The sequence below is a fragment of the Acartia tonsa genome, chromosome 9, assembly GCF_053477335.1.
Source record: "Acartia tonsa isolate MP-2025a chromosome 9, ASM5347733v1, whole genome shotgun sequence".
In the NCBI taxonomy this organism is placed as follows: Eukaryota; Metazoa; Arthropoda; class Copepoda; order Calanoida; family Acartiidae; genus Acartia; species Acartia tonsa.
In genome coordinates, this window is record NC_137268.1 from 40,341,472 (window position 1) to 40,361,871 (window position 20,400).

The window sequence follows — 20,400 nt, forward strand, 5'->3', positions numbered from 1 at the left end:
TTATTTTGCTGGTTGAGTCACGAGTGTATACTACTGTCTACGACTACCGTCTACCTGTGTACTTGTAGCTAGTAGTGGCTAGCATAGTGTACACTGGGTCCCGCAACACCCATGCCACACTAGCAAAACAATAACAAAACAGGGGTAAACGCGGGAAAGTGTTGCGCAGCCCTAGCTTTGTTCATAACCACCCCCATCCCATCCCATCCAATTGGTGTCCCCCCCCCACACAAGTTTCCCCTCCTCTTTTTTATTTTTTTAAGGCTATTTCCCCCCCTACAAATCCTCCCTTTTTATTGACGCAAATTACCGGATGAGTATAAAGAAATTAAACATTTTTTTGTAAGTAAAATCCCTATTTAAATAATATTGCTTGCATCATTTCATAAAGTCACGTCATATTTATTTCAATTTAACGACGTCATATACGATGTAGAAGTTGTTATTTTTTTAAATTAAACTACACTAACAAATTAGCTACATTTTTTAAAATTTGTCAACGGTTCTGTGCGTCGTGTGTGTTGTTATTTTTATGGAAGAAAATGGAAAGATGTAACAAGTAACAATTTTATCAAATTCTCAACGTGTTAATAAGGCAATAGCGTTACATTTTCTTATAAACCGACGCATTTCTCATAATGTAACATATGAATGTGTCGTTCAGCCATCCTCCATGCGGCTTTTTGAAAAGCTGGGAATGACTTAACACCCGATGTCTGTAAGCGATAGCCTGATATCTAGTTGCCGAATGTGTACGCAGTTTCCTGGGTGTTTCCTCATCCTAGCTCAATATTTACTACTAGCTAAAAAAGCTTCAAACTTAAAAAAAAAAAATCAAAATTTAAAAAATTCAAATTTATAATGTATATTGTATAAATCGTTTACACATTCAAATTTTGATTTTTTTAAGGGAAGTTTGAAGATTTGTAGCTAGTAGTAAATATTGAGCGAGGATGAGGAAACACCCAGGAAACTGCGTACACATTCGGCAACTAGATATCAGGCTATCCTGTAAGCTGCAGTGTTCACTTAAAATTGTGGAAATATTCAATATTGTTCCAGCTGTTAATGCTCAAATGAAATCTTAATCCTGCTAATACAGAACAATAGAATTTATCTAGAATATAAGAACACCCTGAGAGGCGCGCAAGGAAAAGAAGTATATTGTAATTGATATACAATACGTGGATATATTGACAAGGGAAAATTTTTCGTTTTAGGTCGATAATGTGGACCTCATGTATAGGTCAGTTCATTTATCCAGTAGGAGAATAGGGGATTTAGTAAAGGGGTTGGATTAGGGGGATCACTAATTTAACCAGCTGCGAGTATCACTTTATTAGAGTACTAGCGGCTACGCCACACAGAAGCCTCTAGGGGCACTTAAAGTGGGAGGGAGAAACGTCGATCCGTCCCTCTTTTAATTTGAGTTCTGAAAAGAAAAAAGTAAAAAATGTATATTTTTTAGGGGGGGGGGGGCATTTTTATTGTTAGGGTAGAGATACCCTACCCAAAAATAATTAAAACCCTTCCCTGGACCTACAGGAAGCTTCACTGTAAAGGAGAACCATATTGGTTCAGCGGTTTGCAAGATCCTTCGCTAAAGACAAAAAAGCTTACTACTTTATATAATAGGATATGAAAATCTGGTTTAGCTTCCAAGCAATTAATATATCTATTATACTGTACAACTTTCAAATCTTATATAACTGCATATATAACCAAAAAGTTAACAAAATGTTCACAAAAAATAACCAAATTTGACAGAAGCCAATTTGAAACCAATTTATTAACTTTATTAGCAAACTGCGACCATCCAGCCTTTTATACAGGGAAGATTTTCTGCAATTGGGGGTCTGTATGTCCGTCCGTGTGTAACAGATAACTCTAATAATTAATTATGCATGTTAGAATTGAATTAGAATTATTAATTTCAAACATTGCTAGATGGTTCTTAAAACAGTTAATTAAACTTTTTTGTCAGTAGCCAAATATCTCGCTAACCGCTGATTGATATGGTTCTCCTTTTCAGTGAAGCTTTCTAGAGGTCTAATGAAGGTTTTTAACTTTTTGGGGAAGGTATTTTAACCTCCAAATAAGGAGAAAAAAATTTTTACTTTATTTTTTGAAAAAATAAATTGAAAATGGAAGGGGGAGGGGGGTTCGTTTTTTCTTTATCCCACCTTAAGTGCCTCTAAAGGCTTCTAGGGGCGAAGCCTCTATCATCTAAAAAAAAGATAGCTAAACTCATGGTTTAAACATTTTTTATAAAACACTTCACAAGGGAAGTAAAAAAAAAATGGTTCTGGCTTACATAGGTTGATAGGCGCATTACAAAACCCGGCACAAGTTAAGCATGTTATAAAAGTTCCCAATAACTTGTAATGCAAATTTTACGAAGTATGAAGAAGGTCCAAGGGTATAAAATGGAAAGAAAGAAAATATAATTCATCAGTTATCCTAGTTCAATTGACTTGAATACTTCTGAAGATCTACCACAAAACCAACATACTCAAAATGATGATGAAAGTTATCCTACCTATCTTTCTTTTGCAGGTAAAATATAAATTAAACCATCAATTTGAAAACTTTAAATTCAACCATTTGATTAAAGCTTTAAGGGAGGGATAAGACATTGTCTTCTTATTTAAACTGGTTTCTAAAGTCTTTTAAAACACAATTCCTTTGGGGAATAATATATGTTTTTTAGAAAAGGAAGGTTCATGATTATACATTTAATATTTAGACCGTTTCTGTATTTGGTGGCCACAGATGGTATAAACAACCACAAAAGAATCTTGCTGAACTTCTTACAGAAACTCCCAGGTTAGAATCGATAATTTATTACTTGGATGTTGCACCAGCTTTTCATTGACTTTCATAAAGTGATGCTCCAAGCTGGCTAAATAACCATACCCCCCCTCCTCCAATGATATAATATATGACCCATATAAGTATCTTCAAATATGATACTAAAAATAATATGCTAACACACATTTCATTATACTTATTTATCAATTTTGTTATAATTAATATTTTTCTTATTTTCAGTTTGAGCACTTTATTGGCAGCTGTTCAGGCCGCTGGCTTGGCCGATACTTTTACACAGCCCGGTCCTTTCACCGTGTTTGCTCCAAGCAACGATGCTTTTGCTAAAGTAAGTTTTATATTACAATCAAAATTTGCATAAAATTGATGACAAAAGTAGAATAACAATTTGAAAATAAGCAAAATAATATAGTTAGTCAACTTAGATTAGTCATTGATTTTTCTTATCATTTTGAGCACTTTTTATCGGAAAAAAACATCTAGTTGTTTGTGTGAACCTCCCTTATTTGCAATACCATTAGTTTTTTAGCTTCCTTTATCCTTTCACAATAATACTAATTCATCTTTGGGTTTCCAATTTTCTTTGTTTCTAAATATAATTTTTTTAGATTCCCGCTGAAACTTTGAATGGTCTTCTTGCGGACAAAGAGGCTTTAACAGCTGTTCTCTTAAGACACGTTCTTGCTCAGGTTAGATTGAGCAGATATACTTACAGCTTCGTCCATATTGTTAGGGTGCTTTGCTTTAGAAGTTGATGGATTGAAAATAATAGCCTCTAGGGTCCCTTGAGGCTAGGTGGGGTTGTAAGTCGACCTTGTTCTTTTTTTAATTTTAATTCTGAAAATAAACTAAAAACAATTTGAAGGGGTTATTTTTTTAAGAAGGTGGAGATAACCTCCCCTAAAAGAGTTAAAAACATTCTTTGAACATATAAGAATCTTCACTGTAAAGAAGAACCATATTGTTAAACATTTCAATAACACCGACTATGATCTAAGTTTACTTTAAATGCGTGCAACTTGAAAATGACAGAAAGTTTAAAAACTTTGAATAATACGCGAAGGGATAATTTTCATACCGACATTAAAATCATTAAATTATATTAGTTTTTTATATTTAGAAAGTGCCATCATATGCTTTGGCCAAGGGTGACAACAATGTTTCAACTGTTGGTGGTGATGCCTTGACAGTCAACAGGTGTGTAGTTATTTAGTTATAGAGCAGCCACAAAATAACAAGTTCTCTAAGAGACAGTGATAAGACTATAGAAAATTAAATTAATTTCTCATTTATAAAAAATTACCCTTCAAATAGCATTGATTAATTAAATAGCCTAAATCCAATGAGGGCTAGTACCCACGTTATCTTATTTGTTGGCTTAAAACATTGGCCACTTTTATTAGTTTTATTTGGTTGGTTTCTAACTAGTAAAGTCCAGACTTTTCAACCAATAGTTTTAATCTACAGAACGGTTAATTAGAGATGTACATCAGTTTTATCGTCCATTACCTTATCTCTGGAGATGCCTGCCTTAAATCCAAAAATCTAAATTCAACTAGACATTTCTATTTTTCAGAAGTTCCAACGGTGTTACCGTTACATCCGCAGCTGGCTCAGGAAAAGTTGTCGCAGCTGATATCAAGGCCTCCAACGGCGTTGTTCATGTTATTGATAGTGTTATATAAATTTTGGTGGATTTATTGTTGAAAATTTTGAAATATATTGAGCTTTAAATGTAATATTCGTGTATTTTTCTTGCTCTCTGTCTGTTTGTCCTTTCTGTTTTCTTTTCGCTTCTATGAAAATTTAGCTACTACACTATTCTAATGTCTTAAATTGACGTAAAGTATCTAAAAAAAAATCGCTTCATTTTGATGTAATTATCCTTTAGTTATTTAGGTGGTGTTCTCAGGAGGTTTACAATTGTTTTATAGTCCTCTAAAATTTAACTTAAAGTGGGCACACATTCAGGGAGTAAGGGAGGGGACAATGAGCAATTAATTCAATATAAGAGTTATCAAAGAAAGGGCATGAAATCCAGTTAAATCCAATAAATTTGTAGGAAATCATAAAGGGATTGTTAATTGAATAATAGATTTCCATAGCATCATGTAAAGTGAAATCACAACTTGTTTTTGATGAAATATATTGAGGTTTTTTGGTGTGATTTTTATATTAAAAGATTATTAGACCCGGCCAGCTGCTAGCAAGAATATGACTGCCCCTTTTTATTCTGTTTATTCCCCTTGCCCCCACTTCCCTTATCCCTTCTCCCCGTCTGCAATATTCGAAACATACATAACGAGTAGCGGCATTCTATGCGCAAGTCCCCAAACTCAGTCAGAAACTGCAAAATTCTTGCACATTCCCTTTAAGCCAGTCCCCAAAGTCTGAGACTCCTAAAAATTGAATATTTGATCCATTGTCCCCTCCCTTACTCCCTGGCACACATTAATAATTCAGTTGTAAAATATTCTTGCAATGTTACTTTTTCTATTAAACCTTCCATTTTTGAAAACAAATAGAAAATAAAAGGGAGGGGTCGTGAGACTACCCTGTACTAAACATAACCTTACCTAATCTGACCTAAAGTATTAAACAAACAATAAAACAAACGAAAAACATCCCTTTCTTATTTAATATTTTTTAATAAAAGGGAGGGGTTTTGTAATCAACAAGATACTTTAAGGGAAATTGTCAAAGATTTATTACGAATATGTCCTAATGAAATACTTCAATGGATTTAAATCCTTGTCGACATTTTGGACAAGTTTTTAAGGATCAGTACAATTTACAGTCCATTATCCCTTCCCTTCCAAATATTCTCTTTTATCAAGAAATTTATTGCTGCTCTTTATAGTGCCTATAAAAAAGGGATAAAATTGAAAAAAAAACTTTCGGCCGAAGATTCCTGAATGATGTCATATCATCATAATAGTGTAGGGGGAGAAGTCACTCAAAAATCAGCCACATGACGTCATAAAAATGAGGGATAATCCATCACCTTTTTAGGGGTTTTCTTTCCCACTTCTCCTCTCATCTCAATCATTTTTATGACGTCACGTGGCTGATTTTTGAGTGACTTTCCCCCCCCTACTTAATAGTCCATTATTCTCATAAGACATAATTCAGAATATTTTGGCAAAATGTTTTAAATTTGTCCCCTTTTTTATAGTTGCTTCTTCTTCTTTTAGCCCTTTCAGCTCAGCCTGGATCATCGTCATTTCTTGCCAGGTTCAAAAATCTGGCTGCTTCCTGTGGCTTAGACCAAAGGTCTCTGACATTGAGTGTGGTCGGATTGTTCCTTCAGCTGAATAAGTGATTAGTTGTGTGAGATGCGTCGTTACATTGAGGGCAGGTGTCTATGATGGGTGTAGGTTGATTCTGGCTAATTCGGGCCTTGTAACTATTTAAGTAGTTGCTGTAGCCAGATCTCAGTTGAGCAAGGGTGGATCTTGTTTCTCTGGGTAGGACCTTTTCAGAGTCTGAGATCTTTGGGGGGGGCGGCATTTAGGACCTTGTTATTTGCCATGCTTGAAATTTCATTCTGGACACAACTTGTATGGACATATTTAAGCTGTTTCTTGTATGTTTCTGGAGACATATCTGGGTAGAATATTTGTTTGATTTTATCACCAAATGAAGAGGCCAATGTATTTTTCATTTGACGTGGAGGTGGAGGGTCAGACAGATTGATTCTGTTGGGGTGATTTGGCTGCTGGGTGGCCAGCAGGAACTGTTGACTAAGCATCTCGCAATGTGGCTTAACTTTCATGATCTTAGTTTCATGGTGCAGATGGTCTATATCTGTCATTAAATGACAGCCTGTGGCGACACATAGCGCGGCATTCTGGGCTGTCTGGAGACCTTTCCAGGAGGTGGCACTTAGGGAAGGTGTCCCGATTGGACAGCAGTAGTTGAGGACTGATTGTCCAATAGCCTTGTATGTTGTGACAAGAACTTCCTTCTCTTTCCCCCAGGTGGAGCCCGCCAGGGCTTTCAACACGTTATTTTTGGTTTGAAGTTTTGTTTTCATATCCGTAGCGTGTTGTCTGAAGGAAAGCAAGTTGTCAAAAGTAACGCCCAAGATCTTAGGTTTATTGACAGTTGGGACTGTTTCACCATCAATAATTATGTCGAGGGTGGTGCTGACTTCATTTGAAGCTGTCGTGAATAATGTTGTTGAAGATTTAGAAGGTGAAATAAACAGGTTTCTGCTTTTAAACCAGTTGTTGAGTACTGACAGGTAAGAATTCAATTCTTCGACCAGTGGTTCAACAGTTGGGCCGGAATTAAGCAGGTTTCCGTCATCTGCATAGGTAACTAGATTAATCTTTCCTGGTGGGCTGGGCATAGATGACATGTAAAGGTTAAATAGTATTGGGGAGAGTACCCCTCCTTGTGGTACCCCCTGTGTAACCTTTCTGTACGTGGATTCAGAGTTTCTGAAAACCACGTAGGTCTGGCGGCCTCTCAGGTAAGAACATAGAAAACGTTTTACATGGCCATTCAGTGGAAGGTTGTTTATGTCATTGAGGAGAAGGCGATGGTCTACTGTATCAAATGCTTTTGATAAGTCAATGGCCACTGAAACTGTTCTATGTACAGGCTTTTTTTCTGTTCAGTCCTACATTTATGTGGTTTAGTATGCTCCGGAGTGCTGTGGTGGTTGAGCGTCCCTTTCTAAAGCCATGCTGGTGGTCGGCCAGGTGGATTGAAGCAGTGATGAATGGTAAAAGAAGCGCTTCTAGGATCTTTGCTGCTGGCGACAGGAGAGAAACAGGTCTAAAACTTGTTCCCTGGTCTATGGGTTTACCTGGCTTTAGAAGGGGGATGATTCTTGCAACTTTCCAAATGCTCGGGATGATGGAGGTGAAGATACACTTGTTGAAAATGATGGTCATGAACTTGATGCCATTTGGGCCCAAGTTTTTAAGCATAATGGGTGATATGCCATCTGGTCCAGCAGCTTTGGAGTTTTTGGCTTTTTTGATGGCAGCTGCAGTTTGAGAGGTGGTGAACAGGATCCTTGGATCACTTGGTTTCTTTTTCATCCGCCTTAAGATGTTTCTAATGGCCTTGTTGGGCTTTGTATTTGATGGTGGTGTGTACTGCATATTGAAATGATTAGCCATCTCCTTGGGGTCATTGGTAATTTTATTATTGAAACTGATGCCGTGGTTATCAGGTTGTACAGGTTGATCATTTAGGTTTTTGATGGTTTTCCACAGTTTCTTTGATCCTGCTTGACAATTGGATAGATGTTCTTTCCATTTTTCCTTCCTGTGTTCATTAATTAAAGTGTTGATGTTCTTGTTCATATCACACGGTTAGTTTTTTATTAAATGAATAAGTTAGGGTACAATGTTTGGCACTTTCGATATAAGTAAATGATAATAACAAAGCCACAGAATACGACAATACCTTCAGAAAAATCGATGAAAATAGTTTTCATACTAAATTTTGTTTTTTTATATTTTTTCTAAAATGTCATGACAGAAGATGCAAAATGTCGTCTTAGTTTTTTGAAAGGATTAATCTTCTCTGAAATCTTAATTATCAAAATATTTTTTTTGGTAAATGATTATACGATATATGTCAAACATTTTATCAGAAAGAAATATTTAAAATTGTGAAGTAGAAACCTGAATAATTTTTCTTGTGGAAATAGTTTTCTGCAAATGTTGATAAACATATGTCTGCTAGCATTAAGATGTTTGTACTGCCAATACACGTTGGGTTTTATTTAAAGAATTTCTTTAAAATGTTTTTTTTACATTGTGTACCAATAACGCAATATTTGCTATCAGGAAACCCCCGACTAAGACTCGCCTACGACCCGATCTTTTAGGATTGCTTTGTAATTTACATTTTTGAAAGTCTTTCAACAGTATACACAGCAAATTCTCTCTTTTTTAACTAACTTTCCGAATAATATACCTAAAGCATTTGAATTGACAAAGGCTATGCTAATATTTTTACCATTCAAGTTTATTTAATATTCTAATAAATAGCGCAACCCTCCAAGTTTATGACTACTTTTCATGAACATTTGATCTAAAGAATAAGCTCTGACGCAATGTCATATAAGGATATTATAATATTCATTAAAAAAATTGTTATTTTTGCATATATGTTACATTTTACAGTGTTTTGTGGCTCAAAAGAAAGACAATTAAAAATTATTTCATATTATATAGTTTAAATTACATAAGATAACCTAGAAATAGTAAAAAATTCCCTTTCTTTATTTGTCGCAAAAGAAAATTCAACAAAGATTTTCATTAAAAAACACCTTAGTGTAAAAATTAAAAAGTTTAAACATGGTCACAAAAAGATTCAATTAGTTTATTAAATGTTTCATTTTCAGCAAATGACGATTAATCTCTATTACAAAGAATAAAGTGTAAAAAGATATTCTCGTTTTAATTTTAAGCAACTTAAAATGCATTTTAATACCTTTTAATGATTTATTTTTTAAAACATCATTTTATAAAATGTTATTGATTTTTAAAGTTATATATTAGAATGTTTTTAAATTTTGTTAACATTTTGTTTTAAATGTAGAAAATTGGTAATTCTAAACATTCAAAAAATGATTTTATTAAATTTTCATCACTTAAATTGCATGTTTGATGAAATTTTCAACTGATAATTCAAGAAAAATCGTTTAGGTTTTATTATATTTTACTTTGAAATGTTAAAAAAATATATTATTGTCAAAAATGTGGAAGTTATACTTTCCTCAAAAAAAGACCTAAAACATGCAAATTAACACGTGTAATGAGATTTTTTTTCTTTCAGGTTTAATTTTAAGTAATTATTGATATTTTTTGTAAAAAGGATTTTATATAAAAAGTTTTAAAACTCGAGTTATGTAGTGGTTCTAAAAAAGGTTGCGAATTTATGCAATTTTCTTGCAAAAAAAATTTTCTAGGATTTTAAAAATAGCAAAGGGTGTTATTAGACGTACTTACAGATACAATTGCTAAGTCATTTTGGCCAAACACTAAAATAAAGTTTTGACATCTGAGGGTCCAGCCGTGATCAGGGATTCTATCATCAGCAGGATTAGTTTTTCTAATGTCATCTCGTTCATCTATTAATCTGGCAGCTTCTGTTGGGAGGGCATTGAAGGTCTTTGGGATTCTTCCGGCTGGGATAAATTTTCTGGCCGCATTTAGAACTGTAATACGGAAGAATCTTTCTGCTGAATGAACATCTTTGACCTCCTTGGCTTTTGAAAAAATCTTTTCTGTAAAGTCCTTGAACTTTGGCCAGTCTGCTTTATTGAAGTTAATGTAGGCGTTGTGTTGAGTGTTGGTTTTAGAGAGTTCGGCTGAGATGGTTATGATGATTGGGATATGATCAGAGCTCATTTTAGTTTCTGTTTACCAGTTGGTGGTTGGTATCAGGTTAGAAGACGCTATACTAATATCAGGAGCAGTTGATGAATTACTGTGTACTCTTGTTGGTTGATCTTCGTTGATGACGCCAAAATCCAGGCTGGATATTGAGTCAACTAAGAGTCTACCTCTGATATCAGCAGTAGCTTCAGTATGCCACAGCTCATGATGAGCATTGAAATCACCTAGTATTAGCGATGAAGGGCCAAGGTTATCAAACAGGTTGTTAATTGGAGGATTGTAGTTTTGTTGGCAACTGCTTTGTGGTGGTATATATATATTTCTGATGAAGAGATTGTTGTTGTCTTTACTTGGTAGTCTGATGGTTAAAGATTCCAAGTGTTGATCTCTTTCATGGCTGGGAGGCATAGGTACTAAATTAAAATTGACGTCTTTATGAATAAGGAACGCCAATCCACCTCCTTTGTTGGTACCTCTGTCCTTCCTTATGAGGGTGTAGTTTGGTGTCTTCTTGAGCTTCGATTTACCAGTGAGTTTTGTTTCTTGAAGTGCGCCAATAAGTATCTTTATTTTCTCCATGTAGTTTAAGAGTTCATCAATCTTGTTGTTAATACCATTGATGTTATATTGAAGCACTTTCAGGTGGGAGCCAGTGTTGTTTTGAATCGGGGGGGTGTTTTGGGGGGGGGGGGGGTTGTTGTTGGGGGGAGAGTGATGTTGTTGTGGGGGAGGGTTACCAAGGGGGGAAGAACGGGGGCGGGGGTGGCGTTGATATCGATGAGGGCGAGGGGGAGGTGGGGAGGGGCGGGGGATGTGTCGAGGGGGGGTGAACATGCAGCATGGTCCAATCCAGTTGGGATATTTTTTTCTCTCATTGGATGATTTTAGTTGAGAACATTTGATGTGGAGCCATTTTTTGCATTTACAGCATTCTACAGCATACGATATAAGATTCTTGGAACATACTGGGCAGATCCAGGGACCTGGGTTCTGCTCGATGCCAGCTATGAGTAGAAGAAGCCGAATAAGACCAGCTGGTGGTGTCTTATTCTTTGTCAGGTGAACTAAAAACTCGATTCAGCTGTGGTGTGACCCACATTGTCTTGGATGTTAGAAAAAAAAGCCACTGGAAGCATTTGTGACGCTGAATTGCTGGTTGAGTGGGAGATTGTAGGTATTGGCTCTTGGCTTCTTCTGCTGGTGCTGATGTTGTTGCTGTTGCAGATGAAGGTGGATTCGCGACGTAGACACGGCCAAAAAGGGCTTCGAAATTGCTGCACAATTTATAGGCAAAATTATTTTTCTAAAGGTAAAGTATAAACCCCTTTAAAAAAGTAGGATATAAGTTGTCAACAATATTTATTTATTAAAAAAACATAACAGTATAAATTTAATATGGTTTAGTTTCTGCGTGGAAGCTCAATTACAAACCTAAAACAAATATCATAAAAAAAAATAATTTTTTATCTCTTTTCAAATTTAAAATTATGATCAGTTAGAAAATTGAAGTAATGAAGTACAAAAAATATTTAATAAAATAAGAAAAAAAACTGAAAAAAAGACTCACAAAGTAATAAAAGAGAGAAAAGCGCCATTTTTTTATTATAATGGCCTGTCCGTTGGTCTGTCTGTTTGTTGGTTTGGATAATTTAGAATTGTCCTATTGATTTCAAAATTTGCAGTAAGGTATGATTGTAAAGCGTACCAATGTATATTTGTGCTTTTAACAATTTTGTGTGTTAAAATTATCCTATTTATCTGATTTAAAAAAAAATAATTACTGTGAAATTAAGGTATATATAATGATACGAGTTTCAAACACTTATCATTTGGAAAACTTGAGCTTATTTATAGACATTTATTCCCAATAGATCTGACATGGATCTTAAAGCCATGAGGCAGGCCAGTTTTGTAAATGTTAAAAATTTAAAGATTCTATTAAACAAAAGTTGTCGCAAATATAGGTATTGAATAAGCAAAGCATCTCTAAAATCAAGACCTAAAAATGTAAATATATATTTAGACTGTATCTTGTACTTAACAATTTTGCAACAATTCATATAAATAAATTTATAAGTTCCAACACTCTTTAGGTATTGATGTTCCTTTGTCCTTCCTCTGATTTTTACCTTTGCTTTTATGGATGTTGTCTTCCTTGTTTTCTAAGGGGTCTACTGAAATCATAGTATATTACCTAAATTTTACATAAATTCCATCTGTTTCTCCAGTGCCAGGGAGGACAGAACTTTATTTCTGAGCGCCTCGGTGACCACTCTGTAGAATTGAACCTTAGTGGCATCTGTATCCCAGATACACCGGGACCCGTATTCTAGCTCAAATCTAAAGTAAAATATGAGTAACTGCACAGGTACCTAAAGGGATAAGACAATGCCCGATAAATTGATATTCATTGATGATAAACAAAATTGCCTGAAGATTAAGATGAAACACCAATTGGACACTAAACTTTATAAACAAACCAATCAAAGTCCAATACAAGTCAACGAATAGGACAACGGTATTATAAAATTTAATTTTGCCAGATGGTAGATACCTCCCCCCTTTCTACACGATTCTTAAAAGAGGTATATATTTGTGGCAAGCCAAACTTGTAAAATACACTTTGCATGCTAAAAAATATTTGAAACTTACTTTTTAATCATCTTTGGATCAGGTTTATATTTTCCTTCATACAGTTCTTTCTTTATGAAAACGTCATCAATATCTGAAAACAATAAAATCACAAGAATATGGAGAAAAATATTTTATAAAACAGCAAACTAAATTCAAAGCTATTGTGAAAGAATGATAAATTTAAGTGAAGTGTTGGTAGGTTTTATGCTATTTTGCAGAGAATTTTAAATCCTCATATGTTATCTTTAATTAAAGCAATAATATCCTTTTATAAAAGTAATAGAATGTCCATCTGTCTGTCTATACCGAAGGATCTCGCTTTACATAGTAACTGGTAAGCCTTTGGGGGAGGGTACCACCACCATCAAAAGAGAAATTACCCCTGGAAAAAAATTAACCCTCCCAAAAAATTTGTATTTAACCTTTCATTTTAAACTAAAATTTTAAGTGGAGGGTGGGAGTCTACTTTACCCACTCTAATTTGGTGCCTCTAGGGGCGTAGCCGCTAGTATAACACATGGTTATAGATAATAAGTCAAAAATAGGCTATTTAACAACAAAATTTCTGCTACAATGCACGACCAAAAATATTGGTATGCATGAATTTAATAATAGAATGTGCAAGAGGTATTTATTAGGTTTCCAGAAATAGAGGTAAAATGCCTGTAGGCGTTATTGGACCCTACATATTTTCCTCCTCCCTTCATTTTTATCTACCTAAACAAATTAATTTTTTATTAGGAAGTGCCCCTCTAGGATGTTAATGGGGGGGGGGGGGCTTATTGTACATTGTGTAAAATAATGTTTCTAGATATAGAATGTTTCTTAATTTTCTTTCCTTACAAGTAAAATTATATTTACAGCAAATAAATTGTCAAATGGAACAAATAAAGATGTGTTTGTAAAATTATATCTCCCCAGATACTTGTTTGTGTATTCTATCTTCAGTAATAAATGGTTAAAAGAAAGGTTTGTAGATTATCCTAATTTTCATCTTCTTCTTTTTCCTTGATTATTGTCGAAGAGTTTCAAACAGACATAACATAGTTATGGAGAAGGTACTTTACAACTATGATGACAGTATTGTTCACAAATGGATGTAGAATATACATGGATATTATATATTACAAGGGAAAAATTGTCATCAATTTAGATTGCTAACATGGAACTCTTTTATAGGTCAGTTCATTCATCCAGTATTAGGGGGAGGGGGTGGAAAGAATCGTTATTTTAGCCCGCTACGTGTTTTACTTTATTAGAGAGCATAAAAATCTAGTGTAAGATTCAAGCAAGAATAAATCCATTTTTACAGTAGTGGGGAGCAAGTCACTCAAAAATCAGCCACGTGACGTCATAAAAATGAGGGAGATGAGAGGAGAAGTGGGAAAGAAAACCCCCCCAAAAAGATGGATAATCCCTCATTTTTATGACGTCACGTGGCTGATTTTTTACTTCCCCCCCCCCCTCTACATTTGAACATACCTACTGTATAAGCAAGAACATATCCCTTTTCTTCCAAAAACTCTCTCAGTCCAATCTGAAAGAAAGAAAATATATGAATAAAGAAAATAATTTTATTTTTCTAATTATTTTTGAAAATTAATTAACCATTCTGGCTTAGAAACCGATTAATATCAGCTACATTAGAACCAGTTCTGAACCGTAATGAAAAATCACGTATAGAAACAATTTTCCACGAGTATTGCGACGTAATAAAAATCATAAAATTGATAATTGTTTTTTTAGCCCGGAACTTCGGCCCTTCGGAGCTTACAAAACTGAATTAATTTTAAAATTTTTCCATTTTAATAACAGCGGAAAGCTCTGTAATACGTTGCGGTAAATAACTATTCATCATTCATAAGTATAATTATTTCATATCTAGATTATGACGAAAAAAAGTGAGCGAAAAAGATAGAAATATAGATACTGGCCCTGTAATGTTTTTAAGCTATTTTCTTCCACGCTTCCATTTTTGGTAAAACTTTCATTGATTTCTACTATTATGAGGCTAAACCATTAGTTCTAATGAGATATAATGACTAGGGTTTTTATAGAACACATAATTCTATATTAAGATTTTTTAAGAGTGCACAGTGATTCTCCAGAAGGTGTGAAACCATCATGAGGTAAAAAACGGAAAGTAGGTTTTTCCCAATTTAACTTTTAAGGGGGTACTTGACAACCCCCCCCCCCATACACTGCTGTACCACACGCCACTTATTTAAAGCATAAGATACAGTATGCTCAAATGTAACGAGTATTAATGATGTAACAATTTTCTAACTGGTAGAAAAATTGGAAGCATAACTTTTTATTAAATATTTCTTTCTGATTTTGTATTCGTTCCTATGGAATATATTTTACTAGCGGCTGCGCCCCTAGCCTCTAGGGGCTGCGCCCCAAGAGGTTTGATAAAACCAAATTTTCGTATTTTAGATTTAAAAGAAAAATTTAAAAAAAAAATTTCTTCGGAGGGGGGGTTAGTCGACCCATCTATTTTATTTTAGCTTTAAAAAAGAAAAAAAAAAATTTTTTTTGGGGGGGGGTTGGGGGTGTGAAATTAGTTATAAACCTTCCCGGGACCTATGAGAAGCTACCCTGTAAAAGAGAACTGGATCGAGATATTTTACAAACAAACAGACAGACAGACATCGTTCTACTTTGTATTATAGATAAATAGAAGATATATGGAATATATTTTATAAATAGAAGATGATTCATATTTTAGTTAGAAACAAATATGTCAAACATTTCAAAAGAATTAATTACAAAAATTAGAAAGAAAAAATTTAAAAAAAGAATTACTCAGAAAGTAAATATTTATAGGTATTTCAATGTAAATATATATTATTAGTAGGGTTGGGCCGGATACTTTTTTGGCCGGATACCGGATACCGGATATCCGGCTGATTTCAAATGCCAAATTACCGGATATCCGGCCGGATAACAGGCCAAATTACCAGATATTAAAGTAGTAAAAAAATTTTTTTTCAGAAATCTTATATAAATTTACATAAAGTTAAACTTATTCAGAAAAAATGTTCTTCTAGCTTCAATAATAAGAAAATTATAGCCAATTAAGATTTTAAAAAGCAGAGATTTTTGGTGTAAAGTATAAAAAATTATAGAGCCGGATATCCGGCCGGATAGTTTCAATATCCGGTATCCGGCCGGATATTGAAAATGGCCGGATACCCGGCCACACCGGATATCCGGCCCAACCCTAATTATTAGTTAGAATCTTTAATGATAGATAGATACAATTTTGGAAAAGATGGATTGATAGATCGATAGTTAGTTCTATACATAAACACACGGTGTAAAAAAAATTTCTCACAATTTCAACCGTCTTAAGTACTTGAAATCTTAGAGATAGACCTCATATTGTTTAGAGTTTTTGATGGGGCATGTAAATAAAGTTCTTTAGACACTTTAACCAGACAATTTGACATAAAGAAGACGAACCCGTCAAAAATCAGGCAGGTGGCTCAATCTTTTTGAGTTCCTTTTTGTGCCAAATCGTCTAGGATTGAGCTAGAAATCTGGCTAAGGTGTCTATAGAAAGGTATTTACATGCTCCAACAAAAACTATAATCAATATTTTGTCCATCTTCAAGATTTTAATTAATTAAGAAGGTTTGATCTTTTCTTGAAAAATGTCCCCAATATTGGGATCCAGGAAGTTGTCTGGTTACACATCTATACTATAGATTTATTCACAAATTAATAGAAATGTAAATTCAAAAATAGAAAGATAATAACCTGGGAACCGGGGAAAACTTCCCCCATATGATTGCTTTCTATGGTCAAAACTTCAATGTTCACTTTGTCCCAGGGTATACTTTCCAGAACCTAAAAAAAACAAGAATGACAAATCAGAGAGAAATAAAGAACAAAAGATAACAGAAATGTAGAGTGTAACTGGTTTTCACCCCCCACCCCAAAAAAAAAAAAAATATCCAGTGTACTTAATTCAGGGGGGAGGAGGACATTGGACTTTAAATTGTACTGGAACCCAAAGTTTTATAAATCCTTAAAAACTTTTGTCTATTGTTTAAATTGGCAGTTTGCAAACTTATCAACTATAAATTTGTTGTTACAGAAGGGTTAAATTTGTTTATCATCATTGGGGATGAAAAGCATTTCGGCCATTATTGAATTAGGTCCCTGGCTTGCAATTTAAAAACTTTGGGGACTTTTTCTAAATCTTGATTAAATGGTTTAAATTTAAAGTATCTATAATGTTTCACCAATAAATCAATTCTACAAAATAATTATTTTTGTATTATGTTATTTACATATATTTATATCCAATTGTCTTATCCCTTAAGATTACTGATTTAATGCTAAAATTATTTCTAATTAGGAAATTACGCATTGGTTTATAGAGAACATACAATTATTAGATAACATCTTTAAATATATCGACAATAATTACTTGTTACTGATTTAACGCAAAAATTATTCCTGATTAGGTTTATTACGTATTGGTCATAGAGAACATATAATTATTAGATAATATCTTATAAATACACTAGCGGATTCGCCCCCACTATTTTGATTTTAGTTTTAAAAGAAATTTTTTTTGTTTTGTCGGGGGGGGGGGGGTATTTTTCATTTTTGGGGGGGTTGGGGGTGTCACTTCCCCCAAGAAAATAGTTATAAACCTTACCGGGACCTATGAGAAGCTACCCTGTAAAGGAGAACCCGATCGGTTCAGCGGTTAGCGAGATCCTTCTCTACAAACAAACAAACAGACACACAGACAAACAGACACACAGACAAACAAACAGACAAACAGACAGACATCCTTCTACTTTGCATTATAGATTGATAATAATTACATATATGTTTCAACCTTGCTTATTAAAGTGACAGCATGCCTGTAAGTCTATCTGTATGATCTCTAAGGTCTCATATACAACTGGAGGGAAAATTTACAATGTTAAAGGAATGGTTTCAGGCTATTTGATGTAAGATATAACACCCCTATTTTAAAATACGACCCCTAGAAAAAAAATAACCCACCATACAAACACACACACAAACAGACAAACATCGTTCTACTTTGTATTATAGATAATGATGTTTCTGTGCGTGTCTGTCTGTGTAACGAAGGATTTTGCTCACCGTTTAACGAATATGATTCTCATTTACAGTGTAGCTTCTTATAGGTCCTGGGAAAGCTTACACATATTTTTAGAGGAATCTAGAGGCGCAGACACTAATTACATCAAACAAGTTTTAGTAATTCCTTAATTACAAGTTTTAGAAAAAGGAATTATGTTTATATTTTTGTCTTGATTTGAAACCTTTAACATGAAGGAAGTTACAGCGTGTTTGTACTTTGTTTCAATTGTTAGGCAACTTAACCACTTAACAGAGAAGCTTGTTATAGGTTCATGGAAGGTTTATAACCGTTTTTGTGGAGTTTACCACCACCCTTCCAACAGAAAAAGACTCTCTCCTCCACTCATTTATTTTTACTTTTTAAAAACTAATCTAAATTTGAAAATGGTCGCCCCCCTCCCCCATTTTAATTACCCTAGGGTCCAATAATACCGTATATGCTAATACGTAACAAAATACATGTTTTGATCATACACGTAAAAAAGGAAATATAAAAAAAGTAAAAATACTATTTGTATTTTAAACCAATGAAGAATGCACGTCATAATATAAAAGGATAACAAAGACGATTATTTCCATAAGCAGCACAAAAAACATGGACAAAAAAGTACAGTAAATCATTATATAAAAAATCTTTTAATAATTATTTCTCGCATAGTATTATAAACGGCTTTCCGCGGATATAGAATGTAATTGTACAATTATAAGATTAAAACCAGTTTTTTAGCCCCTGCCTTCGGCACCTCGGGGCTAAAAAACTGGTTTTAATCTTATGATTGTACATTTTTATATTCGTAGAAAGCTGGATATAATACGATACTAGACATAGTTTTTTTCGTATGGATGGAACCGGTTCTCATCCATACGAAAAAACTATGTCTAGCATCGTATTATATCCAGCTTTCTACGAATATAGAAATGTACAATCATAAGATTAAAACTAGTTTTTTTAGCCGGTGACTTCGTCACCTCGGGGCTAAAAAAACTAGTTTTAATCTCATAATTGTACATTCTATATCCGCGGAAAGCCGTTTATAATACGATGCGAGAAATAACTATTAAAACCTATTATATAAAGTTTAAAGGTCTTTTTGGGTGAAGCTTAGGGTTTTAACCAAAAGATGGTTTTAAACTATTTAATTTTTATATTTCAGCCTTAAGATGATTTTATAGTATTTTCTGCCCTCATCTTATCTCTTAAAATGCAGAGCCCCTAGATGTTAGGTGCGCAGCCACTAGTAAGTTTATGTAACACTTAGTTGTGCTTTTACGATTTTGCACATTAGTGCATATGTAAGTAACTCTATTTTAAGGATTTACATAAGTCTTTACCCTATCTATAGAGTGACTGCGCCACTAAACATCTAAAATCACGTTTTTAGCAAACAAAAAATATTGTACTTTTATTTGTTGGAAAATTTGTGTAAATATTTTGTTCATTCTTTTGTATGATACGTATTGCTCTTTGTAGCACAGCTACAACATAATTATAGGTCAGCTATATCTTAGTGTCCGATTGTGTACATAGCACCCTCAACCTATCTCAATTTTTACTACTAGCTAAAAAAGCTTCAAACTTCAAAAAAATCTAAATTTTTAATTTTCAATGTATAGATTGTATCGCTTTTCCCTTTGACCAGAGTAGCTAAAAATAGCTTTTGCAATAGTTGGGTTATCTGTTGTACAACTTCGGAAATTAGGGAAGAAAGGATCAATTTTTAATTGATCTAATTATGATGTTGGTATTGATTAGACCTGTTACTCAAAATACTCTTTTTCGAATTTAATTCTTCTGCTGACCCAAAAATTTACTTTAGGGGCCTTGAAATACATGTACAATATTTTATACCTCTATCTCTACTGGCTACATAGCGCCAGGCCTCTAAAAAATAGTAAAAGGAGTAGGGGGTAGGTGAGATTTTAAGAGCCATATATACAAGGGGGTGACTCCCAACCCCCTCAACCCTTTGTTAAGCCTAAAACGTGCCCTTGATAATGTCTAATAGTCATATTTTGTGATTTATTGGCAATGCTTGTAAACAGGTAATTATATTTCTCGTATTCATTCGAATCCGGTGGATAGGAACCGGTTCTCATCCATACGAAAAAACTATGTCTAGCATCGTATTATATCCAGCTTTCTACGAATATAAAAATGTACAATTATAAGATTAAAACTAGTTTTTTTTATCCCCGAGGTTATTTCTCGTATTCATTCTAATCCGGTGGATAGGAACCGGTTCTCATCCATACGAAAAAACTATGTCTAGCATCGTATTATATCCAGCTTTCTACGAATATAAAAATGTACAATCATAAGATTAAAACTAGTTTTTTTAGCCCCGAGGTGCCAAAGGCATTCTATATCCGCGGAAAGCCGTTTATAATACGATGCGAGAAATAACTATTCCCTTATGATTTGGTTCTGATACAGGAA

General features: G+C 34.1%; 2 protein-coding genes across 2 annotated transcripts in view; one reads left to right on the top strand and one right to left on the bottom strand.

Annotated features, from left to right (window-relative positions):
- Positions 1-2,263: 2,263 nt before the first annotated feature.
- Positions 2,264-4,568, top strand: LOC145328907 (uncharacterized protein SYNPCC7002_A0175-like). The gene is made up of 6 exons (XM_080172851.1): positions 2,264-2,556; positions 2,747-2,826; positions 3,052-3,157; positions 3,438-3,518; positions 3,950-4,026; positions 4,406-4,568. The coding sequence occupies exons 1-6, from the start codon at positions 2,518-2,520 to the stop codon at positions 4,512-4,514; spliced, it is 492 nt and encodes a 163-aa protein (XP_080028977.1). The 5' UTR covers positions 2,264-2,517; the 3' UTR covers positions 4,515-4,568.
- Positions 4,569-11,538: 6,970 nt separating this feature from the next.
- The window catches only part of LOC145328908 (uncharacterized), a 33,885-nt gene continuing 25,023 nt past the window's right edge, over positions 11,539-20,400 (bottom strand). The window contains exons 13-17 of the mRNA XM_080172852.1: positions 16,596-16,685; positions 14,313-14,367; positions 12,849-12,921; positions 12,391-12,536; positions 11,539-11,627 (exon numbers count right to left, since the gene is read on the bottom strand). Coding sequence (XP_080028978.1) covers positions 12,398-12,536; positions 12,849-12,921; positions 14,313-14,367; positions 16,596-16,685 — 357 coding nt within the window. The 3' untranslated portion in view covers positions 11,539-11,627; positions 12,391-12,397. The remainder of the gene's footprint in view (positions 11,628-12,390; positions 12,537-12,848; positions 12,922-14,312; positions 14,368-16,595; positions 16,686-20,400) is intronic.

What these genes read in the sequence shown, in the direction of transcription:
- LOC145328907 (XM_080172851.1), top strand. Translation starts at nt 2,518, where the DNA reads ATGATGATGAAAGTTATCCTACCTATCTTTCTTTTGCAG. An exon ending in GCAACGATGCTTTTGCTAAA is followed by an intron (nt 3,158 to 3,437) that starts GTAAGTTTTATA and finishes TAATTTTTTTAG; the next exon opens with ATTCCCGCTGAAACTTTGAA. An exon ending in GATGCCTTGACAGTCAACAG is followed by an intron (nt 4,027 to 4,405) that starts GTGTGTAGTTAT and finishes TCTATTTTTCAG; the next exon opens with AAGTTCCAACGGTGTTACCG.